General features: G+C 40.4%; 1 protein-coding gene across 2 annotated transcripts in view; it reads left to right on the forward strand.

The window, feature by feature from the left end:
* Positions 1-17,702, forward strand: part of SLC25A12 (solute carrier family 25 member 12) — a 117,435-nt gene extending 99,733 nt beyond the window's left edge. For both annotated transcript variants that reach the window (XM_043994392.1, XM_043994393.1), the window contains 5 exons: positions 8,575-8,715; positions 11,280-11,418; positions 14,246-14,404; positions 14,504-14,594; positions 17,050-17,702. In XM_043994392.1, the coding sequence (XP_043850327.1) occupies positions 8,575-8,715; positions 11,280-11,418; positions 14,246-14,404; positions 14,504-14,594; positions 17,050-17,248 (729 nt within the window). In that variant the 3' untranslated portion in view covers positions 17,249-17,702. The remainder of the gene's footprint in view (positions 1-8,574; positions 8,716-11,279; positions 11,419-14,245; positions 14,405-14,503; positions 14,595-17,049) is intronic.
* Positions 17,703-18,583: the final 881 nt, after the last annotated feature.

The raw sequence follows: 18,583 nt of genomic DNA on the forward strand, positions 1-18,583 counted from the left end.
ACAAATTGGAGATTTGTGGCAACCCTCATCAAGTATATCTATCCACATGTGCTCATACTGTGTCTCTGTGTCACATTTTGGTAATTCTCACAGTATATCAAATTTCTTCATTATTTTTATAGCTGTTACAGTGATCTGTGATCAGAAATCTTTGATGTTACTGTTGTAATTGTTTTGGGGTGCCTTGAACTGGGTGTACTTAATCTATAAATGTTGTGTGTGTTTTGACTGCTTCATAGACTGCCTATTGCCCTGTCTCTCTTCTTCTCCTTGGTCCTCCCTGAAACAAAACAATATTGAAATTAGGCCAATTAATAACCCTACAATGGCCTCTAAGTGTTCAAGTGAGAGGAAGAGTCAATCAACACGACAAACTTTATGGTTGTCTTATTTTAAGAAATTGTCATAGCCACCTCAACCTTCAGCAACCACCACCCTGATCAGTCAGCAGCCATAATGAGGAGGCAAGCCCCTCCACCAGCAAAAAGATTACAAGTCATGAAGGCTCAGATGATGGTTAACATTTTTTTAAGCAATAAAGTATTTTTTAATTAAAGCATTTTTTAGACGTAACACTATAGCACACTCATTAGACTATACTATAGTTATATATAACTTTCATATATACTGGGAAACAAAAAAAATTAATGACTCGCTTTATTGCTCTATTTGCTTTATTGTGTTGGTCTGGAACTGAAACCTCAATATCTCTGAAGTATGCCTGGATTTGGGCATGGCCCATTTGGACATTCTCAGGTGGAGATTTAGAACACTCAACCTTTTTTAGAGCTGGTAGGGACCTTAGAAGTTAATCTAGGGGGCAGCTAGGTGGCGCAGTGGATAAAGCACCAGCCCTGGATTCAGGAGGACCTGAGTTCAAATTCAAGTAGTACTTGAATTAGTAGTAGAAGATACTTGACACCTACTAGCTGTGTGACCTTGGGCAAGTCACTTAACCCCCATTGCCCCGCCCCCCCAAAAGTTAATCTAGTTCAATCTTTTCCTTTGATAGATAGCAGAAATTTACCATGCTGTCAGTGACAGAACCAATTCTAGAAGCCAAGTCATAGATTCATAAAGTTCTTGGAGTTTTTGAAAAAGCCTTGGAGATCTATTCTGACTCCCCGTTACTAACTCTCCGGTCTCTGGTGGCCTCTCCAGCCATCTTGCTGCTCTGCCTAGAGAAACTTCTCCACTGGTAAATGTGTCTTAATCTTTATTTCAGGAAAAGTCCCAGCCATACTTCATTCCTGATTCTCTGACCATCTCAGTCCTTCATAGCCTCACTAACCACCTTGCTCTGCTGGGCGGGTACCTTTCCTCCCTACTTCTCCAATTTTGGAACCATGAACCATTACCAAGTCAAATCTGTTTGGATAGGGTGGGTCAGTACAGCCCTGTAACTTTCTGGGCCCAAGTGCCTGTCCCTGGATCTTTGTGTACTATGTCTCCCATTAGAATATTAGCTTCTTGAGAGCAGGAACTGGCCTTACTTTTTGTATTTGTACCCATAGTTTAAAATAAGGACTTATTAAATGCCTATTCATCCATTCACCTATACCAACTACACCATTCAGTAGCCATCATGTTTTCCTTTTCCTTTCAGATGATTAATATTATTTATTTTGCTACTTAAAAGGGAGGTGGCATAAAATTGTAGAAAACAAACCCTGAGAGCATCAGCTGGTTTAGTGGATACAGCGTTGGACTCTGACTCAGAATACCTGCGTGTGAATGTATCTTAGATGCTCACAAGATTTATATAAAATAAAGACATCTGGATTTGATAATTTCTAAAGTCCCTTCCAACTCTAAATCTGTGAAGTAGCATTATGGGTAGAGTGCTGAGTCTCAAGTCAGGAAAATCATGGGTTCAGATCCAGCCTCAGATACTTACTGGCTGTATGACTTTGGGCAAGTCACTTCACCTGTTTGCTGCCTCAGTTTTCTCATCTGTAAAATACCAATAATAATAGCACAATATGAAGACCACATGAAATAATGTTTATAAAGTGCTTAGCACATAGTAGGTGCTATAGAAAGGCTAGCTATTACTCCTCTCCTTTTCCTCCTCCTCTTTGGATGGTAGTGTCTATTTGTGGGAAACAGAAATCCCCTCCATCCTTTTCCCCGTATATTCCTCCTTCCCTCCAGCAGTATGATTAGACTGAGTCTGTCTCAGCTACTAATTCTGTGGGTTTTGTTGGTTTGAGATACAACTTTAAACATATGTATTTTGTGATCAGTGTTGTGCCGGGAGATGTTGAGTAAATTGTGGTTACCCCACTAAGGAACTCAGAAACTGCATGTTTTCCAGCAGGAGTGTAGGAACTTTGTGATGGAGGACTATGTCTTTACCTCTTGTTCTTTAAAAAAAAAAAAAAATGAAAAAAAATGACTGGATTGAGCATTTATATTCACATTTTTGTGGCTAGTGGGAAATAGCTCCAGTCCAGGAGGCAACAGTTCAAAGTAGGAAGTAAACAGGGGACTGAGCAGAGGCTGGATCTGGCCACTCTTTTGTAGACACTGCCTCTGGGGTGGAATCAAAAGGGCAAAGGTCAAATGTTGTGGGATCCTTTGTGTAGGCCCTCCAGCCTCAGGCAGGTCAGGAGGGGTTTGTGCCTGGATCTGGAACTGTTGCCTTTTCTTCCCTAACCTTTGCTGTCAGATTTATTTGGTTTATTTTCTCATGGGTTTGAGACTTGGGGGGAGGTGGTAGAGAGTTAGGAAGAGGCTTATTTTAAGTGACATGAGGTTAAATGGAAGCATCAAGGTTTTCCTTAAATTTCTGTTGCATAGGAATAATCCCTATTCAAAATGAAATTTGTCAACTGTTGAGATCTCTTGTAATTGATTTAAAACAAAGAAACCACTACTCTATGTGGAAAATAAAAAGATAGAAGTCAGCTTGAATATGGGTATTTGACGCACTTTCCGAAAAGAATCTGCCCTGTGTGAGAGGGTGCTCAAGAATGACCTCATCTCATGATGATGAAATAAAACAATTTGAAGCCTTTGAGCCAATTTTTTTTGGGGGGGGAAGCAAACCGCACCCACCCCACCCCCACCCCCGTTTAACAGTAGGTGGCTTGTCATCTAATTTCTACCTCAGTACAGGGGAAAAAAACACATCAAAAAGATCAGCCTTGAAAATCTCCATTTGATATTGGGAACTGCCTATAATCATGGGTCGTTTTGGATTTTTTTAAGCTCAAAGTCCAGTACTTTGGGTTTCATTGTTTCATAGCATCATAGAATCAGAACTAGAAGAGTCCTCAGAGGTCATGTAGTCCAACTTCCTCAACTTCCAGATGAAGAAATTGAATGAACCCCAGAGATGAGACATGCATGACCTGTCGGAAGTCACAAACCAAGGAACAATACACATTTTCAAACCCCTAGGTTCTATTACTCCAAAGTCAGTGGCTCCTCTCTGCGGTGCTACGCAGTCTTTCCTGTGTCCAGCCATTAGGTAGTGGCTGAACAAAAGAGGCTTAGGATTGGGATAGAATTTTATGGTACCTAAAAAAAGAGGAGGGGGGCAAATCTGAGGAATAAAGAAAAAAAAAGGAAGGTGATGCAGAGTAAAGGGATGGTGGGGGGTGGTTAACATTTTTCTGATAAGACATATTTGCCTACCTATTTTTGAAGTTTTAGGTCCATATTGAAAGCAAAAGGTTGCATCTCTCAAATGAATGCTTTGCTTTATTATTATTATTAGTAGTAGAAGTAATAAAAATATAATAAGGTACCTTAATGATAATTGACGTTATTATATAGTGTTTTGTGGTTTTTTGTAGCATTTTACATGCATTATCTCACTTTACATGAATTATCTCATCATAGTCCTGTGAGGCAGGTTCTAGAGGTTTCCTATCCCCCTTTTACAGTTGAAGAAAATAAGTCTTACAAAGCCTAGTGTTAAAAATAATATATAGGGGTAGCTAAGTGGCACAGTGGATAAAGCACCAGCCCTGGATTCAGGAGGACCTGAGTTCAAATGTGACCTCAGATACCTGACACTTACTAGCTGTGTGACCCTGGGCAAGTCACTTAGCCCTCATTGCCTCTCCCCCCAAAGCCCCCCAAATAATATGTAATATATATTATATATAATAATATATAAACCCAGGTCTTCCTGACTTCAAAATTAGCATTCAATCAGCCTTGCCATATGATGCCACTTCCTCTAAGGCACAAGTGTCAAACGTGCAGACCACATACTACTCCAGTTAAAAATTTAATTGGGAAATGTTTTACAAAATAAATAAAAATATAACATGACACATAATGTTAATTTGTGGTTTTCTAAGTTAATAGGAGGCCTGCCGGCATCCCTTTCTGTTGGAGTTTAATACCATTGCTCAAAGGGATTAAGAATTCAATGCCTTTAGACATGTTCTCTCTGAAATTGTCCCAAGAACCTGAATGTTGTATCCACCTCAAATTGTGAAACTCAACATAAGTTGAGATTTCTTTTCATTTTAAAAAAACTTACAGAAGTAATATAATTGCGATATGTTACCCTGTATCTGGAAAAGCAGAGCCCATGGCTATGAAACATCCATGACTGTGCCTTGAACATAGCAGGGATTCAATGAATGTCTTATGGTGTCCTGGAAGGAGCATGTATATATTTATACAGGTGAATGCACACTGGGCAGATTTAGTTTTGTAAAACACCTGAGACACTGTTGTACACATCATTACTTGCTAAATGATAGTAATGAAGAGAACCAACAATTAGTCCTTTAAAAAAACCAACCCCTTTGTCCACCTAATTGCTCTACTTTATCAGTGAGTCCTTTTCATTTTCTGAGAAAGCCTCAGGCTGGTGTGGTGAATACAACTCTAAATTCAGTCTGGGAAACCTGGGTTTGAATCCAATCTCAGACACTAATTAGCAGGATGATCCTGGGTGAGTCACTTAACCCTCTCTGAGCTTTAGTTTCCTTATCTGTAGAATGGGGATAATAATAATACCTGCTTTATTGGATTCTTAGGTACTTTTACATACAGAAATGAGATTCTATAGAAATGTTAGCTGTCACAAGGATGCATAGATCTCATGCTTTCAAAACTCTCCAGTGCCTTTTTAAAAAAAAATTATTTTTAATTTATGGAATAAAACAAGCATTTCCATAATATAGTATAATACAAAAGATGATTGCACATGAAATTGCAAATCTTTTGTTTATAATTTGCTATTCCTTTTAAATATATAACAAAATTATCATATAGATTTCTTCCTTCCTTCTTTCTTTCCTTCCTTCCTTCTTTCTCCTTTCTTTCTTTCTTTCCTTCTTTCTTCCTTCCTTCCTTCCTTCCTTCCTTTCTTTCTTTCTTTCTTTCTTTCCTTCTTTCTTCCTTCCTTCCTTCCTTCCTTCCTTCCTTCCTTCCTTACTTCCTTCCTTCCTTCCTTCCTTCCTTCCTTCCTTCCTTCCTTCCTTCCTTCCTTTCTTTCTTTCTTTCTTTCTTTCTTTCTTTCTTTCTTTCTTTCTTTCTTTCTTTCTTTCTTTCTTTCTTTCTTTCTTTCTTTCTTTCTTTCGCCTTTTTGTTGCCTCCCAAGTCCATGCTCCTCTGCCCGTTGACATGTTATCTTAATTCCCTTAATATACACACTTCAGATAATCTAGACTATTTTCTGTTCCCTAGACATTTTCTGCTCTCTGTGCTTTTTCCTTTCTTTGCTTATGCTCTTCTTTAGATGTATGCATCTCATTCCCCAAATAGACATTATAGTTGTGTATGTATATGTCTCAAATTCTCCCCTCCCTTTAGTCTGTAAATTTCATGAGGGCACCAGGGACTGTGTCTTACCTAAATTCGGGATCTTCCCCCATGGTATACTGTACATAACAGCTGCTTTAAAAATGTTTGTTGAATTGTGTACCTCAAAAAGTAATTTGGTGAATTGCTTAAAGGAGTAGAAATATCAATTTAAAGAAGAGGGGGAGAGGGAACTAGTTTGAAACTGGTCCCATTGTGGGAATGAGAATATATGTGTTCACTGAGGAAGATTACTTGTTTGCTTGGCAAGATGTTATTATTTATAATTGATTAAAATATAAACTAAGTTCCCGTTTGTTTAAATATAATGTCCCCACTTAATGAACGTTACCCAGGGGCTGACGTCTGGTAGTCCCACATTTTCTGTATTATGATCAAAATGTGTGGTTTTGATCTACTTTAGAAAATGGAGAACATTTGGACCAAGATTCTCTTTGTTACGATTATTTTATAGCATGACTTCAGGGAAGTCCATTCACTTTTCCAATTGGTTTGGTCTTTAACACTCCATCAAGAGGAATTACTTGGATTATCATTTTAACATAATTTGTCACCCAGCAATCTCTTAAAAAAATATTGTTTGCTGAGACTTAAACATTGAAATGTTTCCTCCTGCTGGGCAACAGATTAAAAGAGGGAGAGACACACAGAGGAAAATCAAGATGCAAAACTGGGTCAAATCATTGTGTTGGGCCATTGTGCCAATGGCATTATGGGGGTGCAGATCGGGGCTGTTGCATATGGCTCTAGTCTCAGGAGATGATGAGACTGAGCAGCAAAAACTTGTTGCCTCTCTCTGCTCTATAGACAAAGAAGGGATTACTGTCCTGGGTCATAATGAGCAATAGGTTTCCCACGAGGGGGAGAGGGCCCAGGATCCAGCCCCAACATAATCATTTCCAAATAATTGGGATAGTCAATTTACAGACGAGTCTGGGGGGAGAAGTTGTGGTTTTTAGCCAGAGGAAGGCAAAGGATAGTGACTGATAGTGACTGCAGATAGTCACCCTTCTTTAGGGTGTTTTCTATATATTTTATTGTTTTAGGAGAAATAAAAGAGAACTTGGACTCTAAGTAAAAAAAAAAAAATCAGAGTCAGATTGTATGATCATTCTGCTTGGTAGAAAGCACAAGACAGGACCTGGGTCGCTGCTAATGCAGTCTTAAAAAGGATGTTGGTTAGGCTTTCTTTCTGTACTTGTCCCCCATTGAGGATGTCGCTTATATGGGAAATGCTGCTTGGTGAAAGGCCTCTTGTGGCAGATCAGGCCTTTGTGAACAGCTTACCATTATGGGATGGAGATGTGCAAAGAGGAATTTTCCTTCTCTATGTGGGCTGAGGCAAGCAACTTCACACACAAACACACACACACACAGAACACTGTAGAAATCCAAAGAAGGGATGTTAACACCCATGTTAAACTTGTTTGTGCCTCTCCTTCTCTTCTCTGGTACTTTGTAAATTTCAGATGCAAAACACTCATTTTCCCAATTGAGGTTTCTGTCAGTCAGACTGCTAGAGCATGTGTTGTTTTGGAGGGGAGGCGGGGCGGGGTGTGAGCGGGTACTCCTTGTGACTAAGCATTCTATTTCTGAGCTCTGCTTTAGGAAGTCTAAGCCCCTCTTAAGTAAGTGGCGATCTGTCTCAGAGCTGTGTTCATGGTGTTAGATTTGAAACTTGAACAAGAGTGGCTCATTCCCCCTCTGATGAGCCCTGAGGATGCCTGAGTTATATTGATTGCTCTCTACAAGGCTCAGAAATAAAAGCCAAGAAGGATTTTCAGAACGTTACATTAATGCTTAGAGGGAGGCAAGCAACCAAACGATTAATTTGAAAGGCATTAAATGCCTAGTGTGTGCTAGGCTCTGACGATACAAAAGCAAAGCAAGGGATGAATAGCATCTGTGTATAACGCTGGCAGCAAGTAGCTAAATAAGCTTAGAACTAGAAGGGACCTTCCAACTTGCCTAATTCACATCTCTCTTTTTAATGGAAGAGGGAACAAAGGCTCTGAGAGGTTAGTTAATTTGTCTAAGTTCACACAGGTAAGGTTGTAAGGAGCCAAATGTGGAGGATCTTGAAGGTAGGGACTCTTGTTTTTATCTTTGACAAGTGTACACCAGCACTGTGCCGTGCCTTGAAAACACTAGGTGAATGAATGAAAATTCATAGCTATGTCAATATAAGCTTTTATTAAATGTGAAAGAATATCATTAAGTCCTCATCTTGGAAAAAGAAGACCTGGGTTTATATCCTGTTAACCTGTGTCATTTTGGGCAAGTCATTACACTTCTCTGGACCTAAATCTAGATCCCTTGTGCCTAAGCCCCATACATAACTTCAAGTTTTTCATATATCATAGAATGATTTTGGGGAAAGATTTCTACAAGTGGAAGAGAAAAAGCTAGATTTTCTATCTTACTTACATGTGCAGAGGTCCTTACTTTTCTCAATCATCCTAAAAGGATGGTTAGGGACAGACTGCATTAGAAAAGAGACAACCCACCAACAATTTTCACATTTCCAGCCCGGTGAATGAAAAGACCCAATACAACAAGAATTGGGCTCTAGCCAATAATGGGGATTACCTCCTTTGGCCTGTGCTAGAGAGGCCAGTTGCAATGCAGCCCAGGTAAGGTAGAGAATATCTTCAGGGTGTTGTGTTTAGCACTGCCTGGTGCATAATAAAGACTACCCGACTGAACCTTTGCTTAGTGGTACCCTTGGCATCATACCCCCAGTAGGGAAATTCTTAGTTTCTTTTCTTCCTTATCTTGCAGGCTGGAGGCTCTCAGGTCATCTTTACTAATCCCTTGGAGATTGTGAAGATTCGATTGCAGGTAGCTGGGGAGATCACCACAGGTCCCAGAGTCAGTGCCCTGAATGTTCTTCGAGACTTAGGGATCTTTGGGCTCTACAAGGTAGGTGGTAGTCTCCAGAGAGAATCTGGAACTGGCTACACCTTAAGATGGATGGGAAAGACTGTTGAAACAAAAGTGTGTTGAACAAGACCTTTTCACATTAAAAACAAACAAAAAACCCCAACGTTTTCCTGCCGGGTGAAAAAACAAAAGGAAAAATACCTGATGCTGTAGTCGTGGTGGTGGGATATACAAATACTGTCTCTGGCCCCCAGCCCCAGTCAGTGGGCTTTTATGCCTCTCCCTAGGGAGGCGTCTGTTGCAGACCTGCTGGCTTCAGCCACTCATCTTTTCATTTGGTGAGGGTTTGTGAAAAGTTTCCCAGCTTTTCTTTTTGTGCTTGTTTTGGAGTTTAAATTGTCTTACATTTATTTTGAATCTGTTATCTCTATTGTTATCTTCCCAGTGGGAGCCTCCCTTTGTCTTAATAATTTGAGGACCAGGAAACAGTAGTAGAGTTTGGTAGGATTCAGATGTTTAAGAAGTTAAGTGGTAGGATTTGTCAATAATGAATTCCATTTAAAAAAAAAAAAAAGCCCACACCATACTGTACTTTAGCAAAATGCCAGTCAACAGATTCCTTCCCTGCAGGTATACTTACTCCCATCATTACAGATCAGATGAAATGGAGCAGAAGCTATTAGTTTTCTTAAACAAGGAAGTCTTTCTTCCCATCCCCTTCATTGGTACAAGGGAGTAAATTCTGTACCTACAGGCAGCTGTGCACCGAGCTTCCAAAGCATCCTCCTGGAAGCGGATTTATTTATAGATCTAACACTTTAGAAATGTGTAAATTTGCCTCTGTAGTGGCAGCTTTTATTAGGAATTCTGTAGATTAGAGTCACACAGCTTTAGCGTGGTCAAAGAGCCTGGCCACCACAATTCCATAGTAGGATGAGAGCACCCATACTTGGGAGTCTGGGGCCGGGATTTTAAATTTTCTGCTTCCTCAATTATTCCTTCCCCCATTGGACCCCCCAGTTTTAAATTATGTCTCTTTGTACATTGCCTTAAGGGGACCTTGGAGTTTTTCCATGACTGATATTTATGTCTTTTTTTTTTTTAAATCAGAAAAAATTGTGAAGATAGAATTTTCATCTGCCCTGGTAAAGACCAGGAAGTTGGTAACTCATGGATAATTGATGATGTAGCTTGGAAAGGTACTCACTGAAGTTGGGTGGGGCAGGTTGTCTCTAGATAATTTTACATTGACAGCCAGAGCTGAACAATCTTATTTTTGCCAAATAATTCCTGTCTTTACCTCTACTCCCCTGCCCCAAATGAGGGAACTAGAGGAGGGTCACTGGCTCTTGTCTCTGCTTGCCAACTTTGGTGCCTCCCTTCAAGCAAGTAATAGTACCCTCTTTGGCTCCGGAATTTACTATATTTTGTCATGGACTGACTTGGTTCTTTGTTAGCTCTGTTGGCTTTGTTTCATTAGCAAAGGGAGACTTTGCTGGTGATTTGTAAACAAATGACCTCAGGATTTCTTCTGTTTCCCAGAGGTAGTTACCCATTAAGTCATTTGACCAACTATATCAAGCAGCAGTGAGGCTGTGTGAAGTAGTGCTTAGGGCAAGTTACTTGAAGTCGAGAAAGCCTGGGTTTAGACCCCCTTTTCAGATATTTAGTAGTTGTGTGACACTGGACAAGTAACTTAACCTTTCCGTGCCTCAGTTTCTTCATCTGTAAAATGAGACTCCATAGCTGCTAAGATCCCTTCTGGCTCTATATCTATGATCCTATAATGTTATGAAATGCTATTAATCTTAAAAATAAGGATCTGTGACAGAAGCACCACTAGCTCTTTATTTGTTTATAGTAATTCCATTCAAGTGGCCAGCTGCAGGTACCAATATTCACTAAGGCTTAGGGAACCCTAGGAATATGCAGTCTTTTTTTTTTCTTCATCAAGAAGTATTTATTAAATACTTTCTTTTAAAATCATTTTTATTTATTTTATTTAATATTTCCCAACTAAATATACATTTTTTAACAATCATTTTTTAAACTTTTGAGTTACAAATTCTCCTTTCCTCTGCCCCTCCCCCCTAATACAAACACTTTGATTTTGATTATGCATGTGAGGTCATGCAAAACATATCTCCATATTAGCCATTTTGCAAAAGAAAACACAAATAAAAGAAAACAATAAAAATGAAGAAAGTTTAAAAAAACTATGCCTCTAATTTGCACTCCGTTCATCAGATCTCTCTGTAGATGGAAAACATTTTCATCACTGGTCCTTTGGAATTATATTGGATCACTGTCCTGATCAGATTAGCTAATCATCCTTACAATATTGCCCTTACTCTGTATGATGCTCCCCTGGTTAGGAATCAGTTATCTTAAAATTTACTGTGGGTGTGTATCCCTCCTCACAGCCCCCTTCTCTAATGATTACCTCTCCCCCCACACCCCATTCCCCAGCCAGACCCCTGCAAAACTGTTGGAGTTTTAAGTGGTTTTTCACCTGGAACCCTTTTTTCCCACTTGGGTAACTTGCTAGCTTAATTCTCCCTGTTTATACAACTGGTGTGCACTGTTTTCTCTGTATGTGACAGGGTGCCAAAGCGTGTTTTCTCCGAGACATTCCCTTCTCTGCCATCTATTTTCCTGTTTATGCTCACTGCAAACTCCTCCTGGCTGATGAAAATGGACGTGTTGGAGGCCTGAATCTCCTGGCAGCTGGGGCTATGGCAGGTAACAGTAATTTTTTTTTTAATCAAAAGAGCCTTTTATTTCTTCTTGGCATTTGGAAATAGAGAATCTACAGGTACCTGTACCCTTTATAGAGTCAGGATTATTGTTTGTAGATGACTTAGTTTAAATCTGATCACCAGTCTCCTTTGTGGGATATACTTTAATTCTGATGAGAGTTAATTACATTTGCATAATGTGGATAAACAGCTTAATGCCGCTTAGCAACTTGTAGCCAAATTAGATCTGCCCATCTAAATTGGGCTTTCATCATTTACATGTTTCAGAGGCTTCTATCCTACTGTAAATCTTGGGTGAGGCAAACCAATAACTTAGAAGGTTGGGGTGCGGGGTGGGGGGAGGTGCAGGGGGGTGAAGGGGTTTAGCTAGTCATAAATCAGGTACCAGGAGAGGTTCTGCTTTGAAAGGTGTATTCAGTAAGGGTAAGAATCTGTTTTCTTGTCACCTCATGCATTTCTTACAGATGTTTGGTTTGGAGCGGTAAGTAAAACAAGGCTTCCTCGTGAGCTGTCAGTATTCCACACTGACACGGGAGAGAAGGTCACACGGCCCCAAATCACTTAACATTTACTTGCCCATCAGTAATTGTAGAGATGCAGCATGGTATAGTGACTGGAGTCAGCCTCAAAGGTTCCAGTCCTAACTTTGGCACATGGAGGCTCTAACTTTTCAGTGCTCTAGGAAATTCTCTCAAACTGTAATTTGCAGAGAAGGAACAGCCTCAAATTAGTGGCAGATTTCTCACCTGGGTGTTCCCTGTACCAGTGACATGCCACAGCTAGTCCCCATCACCTATCCAGTTAGTACAGTTATCCTTTCCACATCAAGACTTTTCTCATTGTGGGGTACACACACACACACACACACACACACACACACACACACACACGTGTGTGTGTATATATATATATATATATATAGGGTTGGCATAAAACTCTAGATGGGAATTTTGTGGAACCCTCAGATGACACAGAAAAGGTTTAGAAACTCAGAAATGCCTAAAATATGTTTAGTATTGTATAACATCAACATATTTTATTATTTAATACCATTAATTCAGACTTCTTCTCTGGTATGAAGAGGGGAGAGGAGGAAGGAAGAACACGAGCTGCCAACCCTGAGTCCAGGGTCCAGAAACTGTATTCATAGAAAATGTTCTCTGGCAATGTGACTCTACTGGGTTTAGCAGGACAGTCTGAAGATCCCTATCTTCCTAAATTTAGGTGCCTATGGGGCTTCCTGAGGTCCTTCCAGGCACAGGGGGGCCTTGCCAATGTCATTGGTTACCACCAGATGACATTGGTTACCACCAGAGCTCTAGAGAGGCATTACCACCATGTTTCAGCAAATCATTTGCTTTATTCTACCTCTTATCTTTATTAAAGTGGACAGTTGAAAGCCAGAGAGTTTATTTGCTCTGTACTTGGTATGGTATGCTGGCTGGCCCAGCTCCTCTCTGAAGCTCACTCATTCTGACTGAAGTCTCCCCATTTTGACTTGGGGTCAGCACTCCCATGCCGAGCTTTCTTCATGTAATTTCCAAATCAACAACAAAAAGCAATGAAAGATGAACCTTCCAAGCTGAGCCGGGCATTCTGCCTTGGGTTGAGCTGTGGTTGGTTTCTTTTTCAGTTGGGAGAGCCAAGTAAATAAACCAACCCAAACTTCTATGATTCTCAAAAATGTCATTTCCATGAAATGCTGTCAATCCCAAATTCTCACCCACAGCTATTTGATATGAATTTTCAAAATTAGAAGTGAAGATTTCTAATTTTTACCCATAAATTGTTGAAGTGTAGGTGGCCACTGAGGAAAGTACTGAGTGCTCAATGAAGGAAAGTTATTTACCCCCAAGTTGTAGTTAAACACGGTACAAGAAGGTACAGAGAGAGGCCGCGTTAGCTTTTCCCTGTAATGCGCCAGCCCCTCCATCAACCCTTCTAACTTTGGTAGCTGTTTCAGTGGTATTCTGGTCAAAATGATTTTTAAAAAAAATTCTTTTTGTGTTATTCCTTTGTTCCCTGTTTTTGCTTTTATAAGTGAACTGTGCATTTGTGAAATCCATTTTCTGGATCCTGCTGATCGGTCTCAGTGTGACCCCAGGAATCTTAGACACAGTAAATGATATGCCCTTTAAACAGCTAGCTGTCCTGTTTTTCTTAAAACTGGTGGTTTGTCCTCCTCCTTGGCCTGCTTTACTGGCCTTCACTTCAGAAACTGCAACCGATGGGGGTCACCTTCAACTTTCATGTCGGCCCATACTGCAGGTGGGTTGTTCTGATGATTAATATTCACAGAGCAAGGTGAGGCTGAAAAGTCAACTAAGAACACCACAAGTTGGTATCAGATGTATTTAGCAGCTCATTAAATACATGTCATCATCTTACCTTTTTTTTTATTACCCGTGAAAATGCTGGCATCTTATTTGAGAAGAAAAGGGGAGGCATTCAAAATGATTGAGAATGCAACTCATAGGGGAACCTTGGAAAGAATTGTTCTACTTCTATCACTGTGTAATTTTCATATAGTTCTTTTGACTCATACAGTGTAGAATTATTTTTAATTCTTGTCACAAAATATGACATTCCTAATTCAGGAGAAACGCAAAAAGGTTTTACTCTGACCCCTGAAGCATCTAACAGTCATGTTATGGTTTGTTTGTTTTTCCCCCATTAGCACCCAAATGCCTGTTTAATAAAGTTTAAGCTTCCTGCAAGGGTTAAAGTTGGTAGTTATATTGTTAGAGGTTAGAAGTATTTCTCTCTTACAGGATACTTTGGGTGAATTAAATGTGGTTTTCTCCTGAAAGGTGTACCTGCTGCTTCTTTGGTAACCCCTGCTGATGTCATCAAGACAAGGCTGCAAGTGGCAGCCCGTGCTGGTCAGACAACATACAGTGGCGTTATTGACTGTTTCAGAAAGATACTAAGAGAAGAAGGGCCATCGGCATTCTGGAAAGGAACTGCAGGTAGGGGCTGAGTTAAAAGTAGAACACTTCCCTCGTAGCTTTGCAAGATCCATCCTTGGTTGCTAAATCCAGCCAATTTGCTTCTTTCCCTTTCTGCAGCCCGAGTGTTCCGATCCTCTCCCCAGTTTGGGGTCACACTGGTCACCTATGAACTTCTACAGAGATGGTTCTATGTCGATTTTGGAGGCCTGTAAGTGCTGGTGTGGATCCTCTTTTATGAAGAGAGAGTAGAGCCAGGTTTTGTTTAGTGTACTAGGTTTTTAAGGTTATTAGAGAGCTGGTAGAAAAAGACTTTCTGGGATACGTCCTTGTAAACTAGTGGCATTGAGAGACCAAGGAGAATGAGATGGTGTGTCTTATAGGTTGTCACTTAACTGTCTCGGGGAGAACAGAGGGGGGTAACAAAGTGCTGTTTGGAAATACCTGCATTTTAACAAAATGTATTTTTCATCCTTCATAGCACCATGAATCATGAATCCCTTTGTCCCATCACTCAATATGTAGTTTTCAATTTCAAAGCAGATATATGTCATAACTATAAGTTAGAGTATATGTAATCTTTTTTTTGCATTGATATAGAAAATATTGAGAATTTTCCATTGTAAATAACTTGTTTCGGTGTGTGTGGGATAGGTGGGGTTTTTAGTGGTGTAGTGGGTAGAGTATCAGGCCTGGAATGAGGAAGAATTGAGTTCAAATTTAGCCTCAGACACTTATTTAAAATTTTTTTTTTGCGGGGCAATGAGGGTTAAGTGACTTGCCCAGGGTCACACAGCTAGTAGGTGTCAAGTGTCTGAGGCTGGATTTGAACTCAGGTCCTCCTGAATCCAAGGCCAGTGCTTTATCCACTATACCACCTAGCTGCCCCAGCCTCAGACACTTATTAGCTCTGTGACCCTGAGCAAGTCACTTAAATATTGTTTGCCTCAGGTTCCTCATCTGTAAAATGGGGATAATAATAGCACCTACCTCAGGGTTGTTGTGAGGATCAAATGAAATCATAATTGTAAAGTGCTTACTTATCATAGTGCCTGGCACATAGTAAGTTCTATATAGCATTAGCTATTACTATTCTTATTATTATAGTTGGAGAAAGGACTTCGATAGTTATACTCATGGGAGGGAACCTCAGAGATTATCTAGCCTGCTCCCCTTATTTTACAGATGAAGAAATTGAGGCCTAGGGAGACCAAGTAACTTGTTTTTTTTTTTGTTTTTTTTTTTTTGGTGAGGCAATTGGGGTTAAGTAACTTGCCCAAGGTCACACAGCTAGTAAGTGTCAAGTGTCTGAGGCTGGACTTGAACTCAGGTCCTCCTGACTCCAGGCCAGTGCTCTATCCACTGCACCACCCAGCTGCCCTGAGACCAAGTAACTTGTTAAGGTTCTCATGGGTAATATTTAATGGGATCACCATGGGTCCAGGTATTGGTGATCTGTTTTATTGACCAAGAGAAACACTGCTTTGTCAGTTCAGCTAGGAAGGGAAGGGTAGTATAATGGAAAGAACACTGGCTTTAGACTTGGAGGGCCTAGGTTCAAAACTCACTTCTGTCACTTATTATCTGAGATATTGGATTTATTACTTGGCTTCAGTTGCCTCATTTGTAAAGTGAGGAGGTTGTTCTTTTATTTTTAAATTTTTAAAAATTTATTTATTTATTCATCCATTTTTATTTATTCATTCATTCATTTATTTATTGCGGGGGAGTGAGGGTTAAGTGACTTGCCCAAGGTCACACAGCTAGGAAGTGTCAAGTATCTGAGGCCAGCTTTGAATTCAGGTATTCCTGAATCCAGGGCTGGTGTTTTATCCCCTTCACCACCTAGCTGCCCCCAGGAGGTTGTTCTTTATAGCTTCTGAGATCCCTTCTTGACCTAGATTTCTGATAATTTTGGGGGTGGGGGCAGGGCTTTAGTTCACACTAAGCAGTTCCACAAAAGGTGAATTTGTTAATTTATGGAAGCAGTTATATGTGGTTGAAAATTGGTTCCAGTTATCTAGAAAGAGTTACCTTCCAGGTAAGTCTGCATAGGAAGCCAAATTAGAAAATTAGGAGGTTGCTTGGTGAATGTTGAAGCTGAGTAAACAGAAGGATATTCTCGAGGGAGGTTTCCATCAAACGGTGGCAGCTCTGGGTACTGCTTTTCTGTACTTGAGGGTTCCTTCTATCTAAGGAACCTTTGACAGTTCCCTGGAATTAAAACATTCTTTCCCCCCTTGTGTGTCACGCCCCCCCCCCAACCATGTAGGAGAAAGACAAATTCTTGGCATTCAGGTCTCCCTTTTTCACTGTTTCTTATCCATCAGAAATGTTGAGCATGACACCCCTCTCTGCCACGTGCTCCAATTTCCAAGATGACAAATTTAATCTTACAGTACTTACCCTCTAAACTGACCGCTTCCCCTTTGGGAAGGCCCCCTTTTGCTCTTTGCTGAGATTCAGAAAGCACCCATGTCTTAGCAGCAGCATGTTTATAAACTGTGTCTTAGGGTGTATGACTTCAGGAGCGCATGCCTCCCTTCGAGGGTAATACTGGCTGGCCTTGCACCCTCATTCTCTGGAACCTATACCTATATACTTACTACAACTGTTTCTCTCAAGCTTTCTTTTATTGACCACCTTTGTTTTCTTTCTACCAATAGCAAGCCCTCGGGCTCAGAACCTACACCCAAATCACGCATCGCTGACCTTCCTCCTGCCAACCCTGATCACATTGGTGGATACAGACTGGCAACAGCCACTTTTGCGGGCATCGAAAACAAGTTTGGCCTCTGTCTTCCTAAATTTAAATCTACTGTTGTTGCTGCAGTTCCACCAAAAGGGGCAGCGGCACCACAGTGAGGAGACAAAGTGTTCACCGCGGCCAAAGGTGGTGATGGAGAAAGGCATAGGAGAGCAGCACTGTCATTTATCCAGTCAGCTGCATGGTTCTAGCTGAACTGAGAATTGAAACCAGTCCTTTCTATATGATATATACATATATTTGTTTATAAAGTAATCATTTGCACAGAAAAACAACCACAAGAGAGTTTCAAGCTTAAGTCTTGTGTTGAAATGGTTTGTTTTGGGTTTTTTGTTTTTTTCTAACCCTGGCATGAATTAGCGCCCTTGACACAGCTTGCACCTAGTGACTGTACATATTGTACATCTTTGTACAGAGACATCTTGGCACCTTCATCCAATGAGTGACATTTATTAGAAGGGAAAAGCAGTTCTGAGTGGCCGGAAATGTACAGAATGTTTGGAAAGTGTTTTATGAAGAATCATGTGACAATAAAAATGTATTAAAGTTAAATTCATTCTCTTGCTGGTGACACGGCAATAAAGAATCAATAGAAGATGTATTGAATTCATGGTAATGGGTTTTCCATTCTGGAATTAAAAAAAAATACTCGCTGATAAAGGCAGAATGGGATCTGTCGGTGAGATGCCTGAATAGCATTTTTTGGGAAAAAAGATGCATGCTAGCGGATGTCAGAGGACTAGCTTTACCACTTCTGGATGTCGGCTTTTTTTTCTTAAACCTGTCTTTAACATGACCCTTTTCTGTCATGGCTTACAGTATAATCCTCTGTTCACTCAGTAAGTTCCTTCCTGGACAGCCCTTCATCTGCCAGGGTCTCATCTGGCCGCCTTGCCTTATTCTGATACAGCAGGGGTGAGGAATGGTAAAGGCTGCCTTGGCAACAGGATGGGAGCTTCAAAGCTGTACTTTAATTTGCCTACAAATGAACATGATTCCAATCAAAAAATAAACTGCGCACCAAAACGTATGTTTGTGCTTGGATCTTCCTTAGTAGATAAAATGTCAAGTGCTTTCTGGTCCAGTTCTGACCTATGGGTTTGTCCTAAACTTGCCACTATAGGGCACATGCATACTTCATTTTCCCAGTGTTTAAAAAACAACCCCCCAAACATGCAGACAGGTGTAGTAGGTGGTTGGGTTGGCTATTTTTAAGGTTTTGTGTTAAAGTGCTTTTCCTTCAGGGCTCTTATTATCTAGAAACTCACTTGGCAATGATTCGTTGACCGGTTTATATATGAAATTGCTGTTTATCAGCCCCCCCCCCCAATTTGGAATAGGGATCATGTGATTTGCAGTTAGTTCACAGTTTGCTCCATCACATGGATTTGGGGGAATGCTGTTGCTGTCACTAATGAGTTAATATGTGACTG

The sequence above is a fragment of the Dromiciops gliroides genome, chromosome 3, assembly GCF_019393635.1.
Source record: "Dromiciops gliroides isolate mDroGli1 chromosome 3, mDroGli1.pri, whole genome shotgun sequence".
NCBI lineage: Eukaryota > Metazoa > Chordata > Mammalia > Microbiotheria > Microbiotheriidae > Dromiciops > Dromiciops gliroides.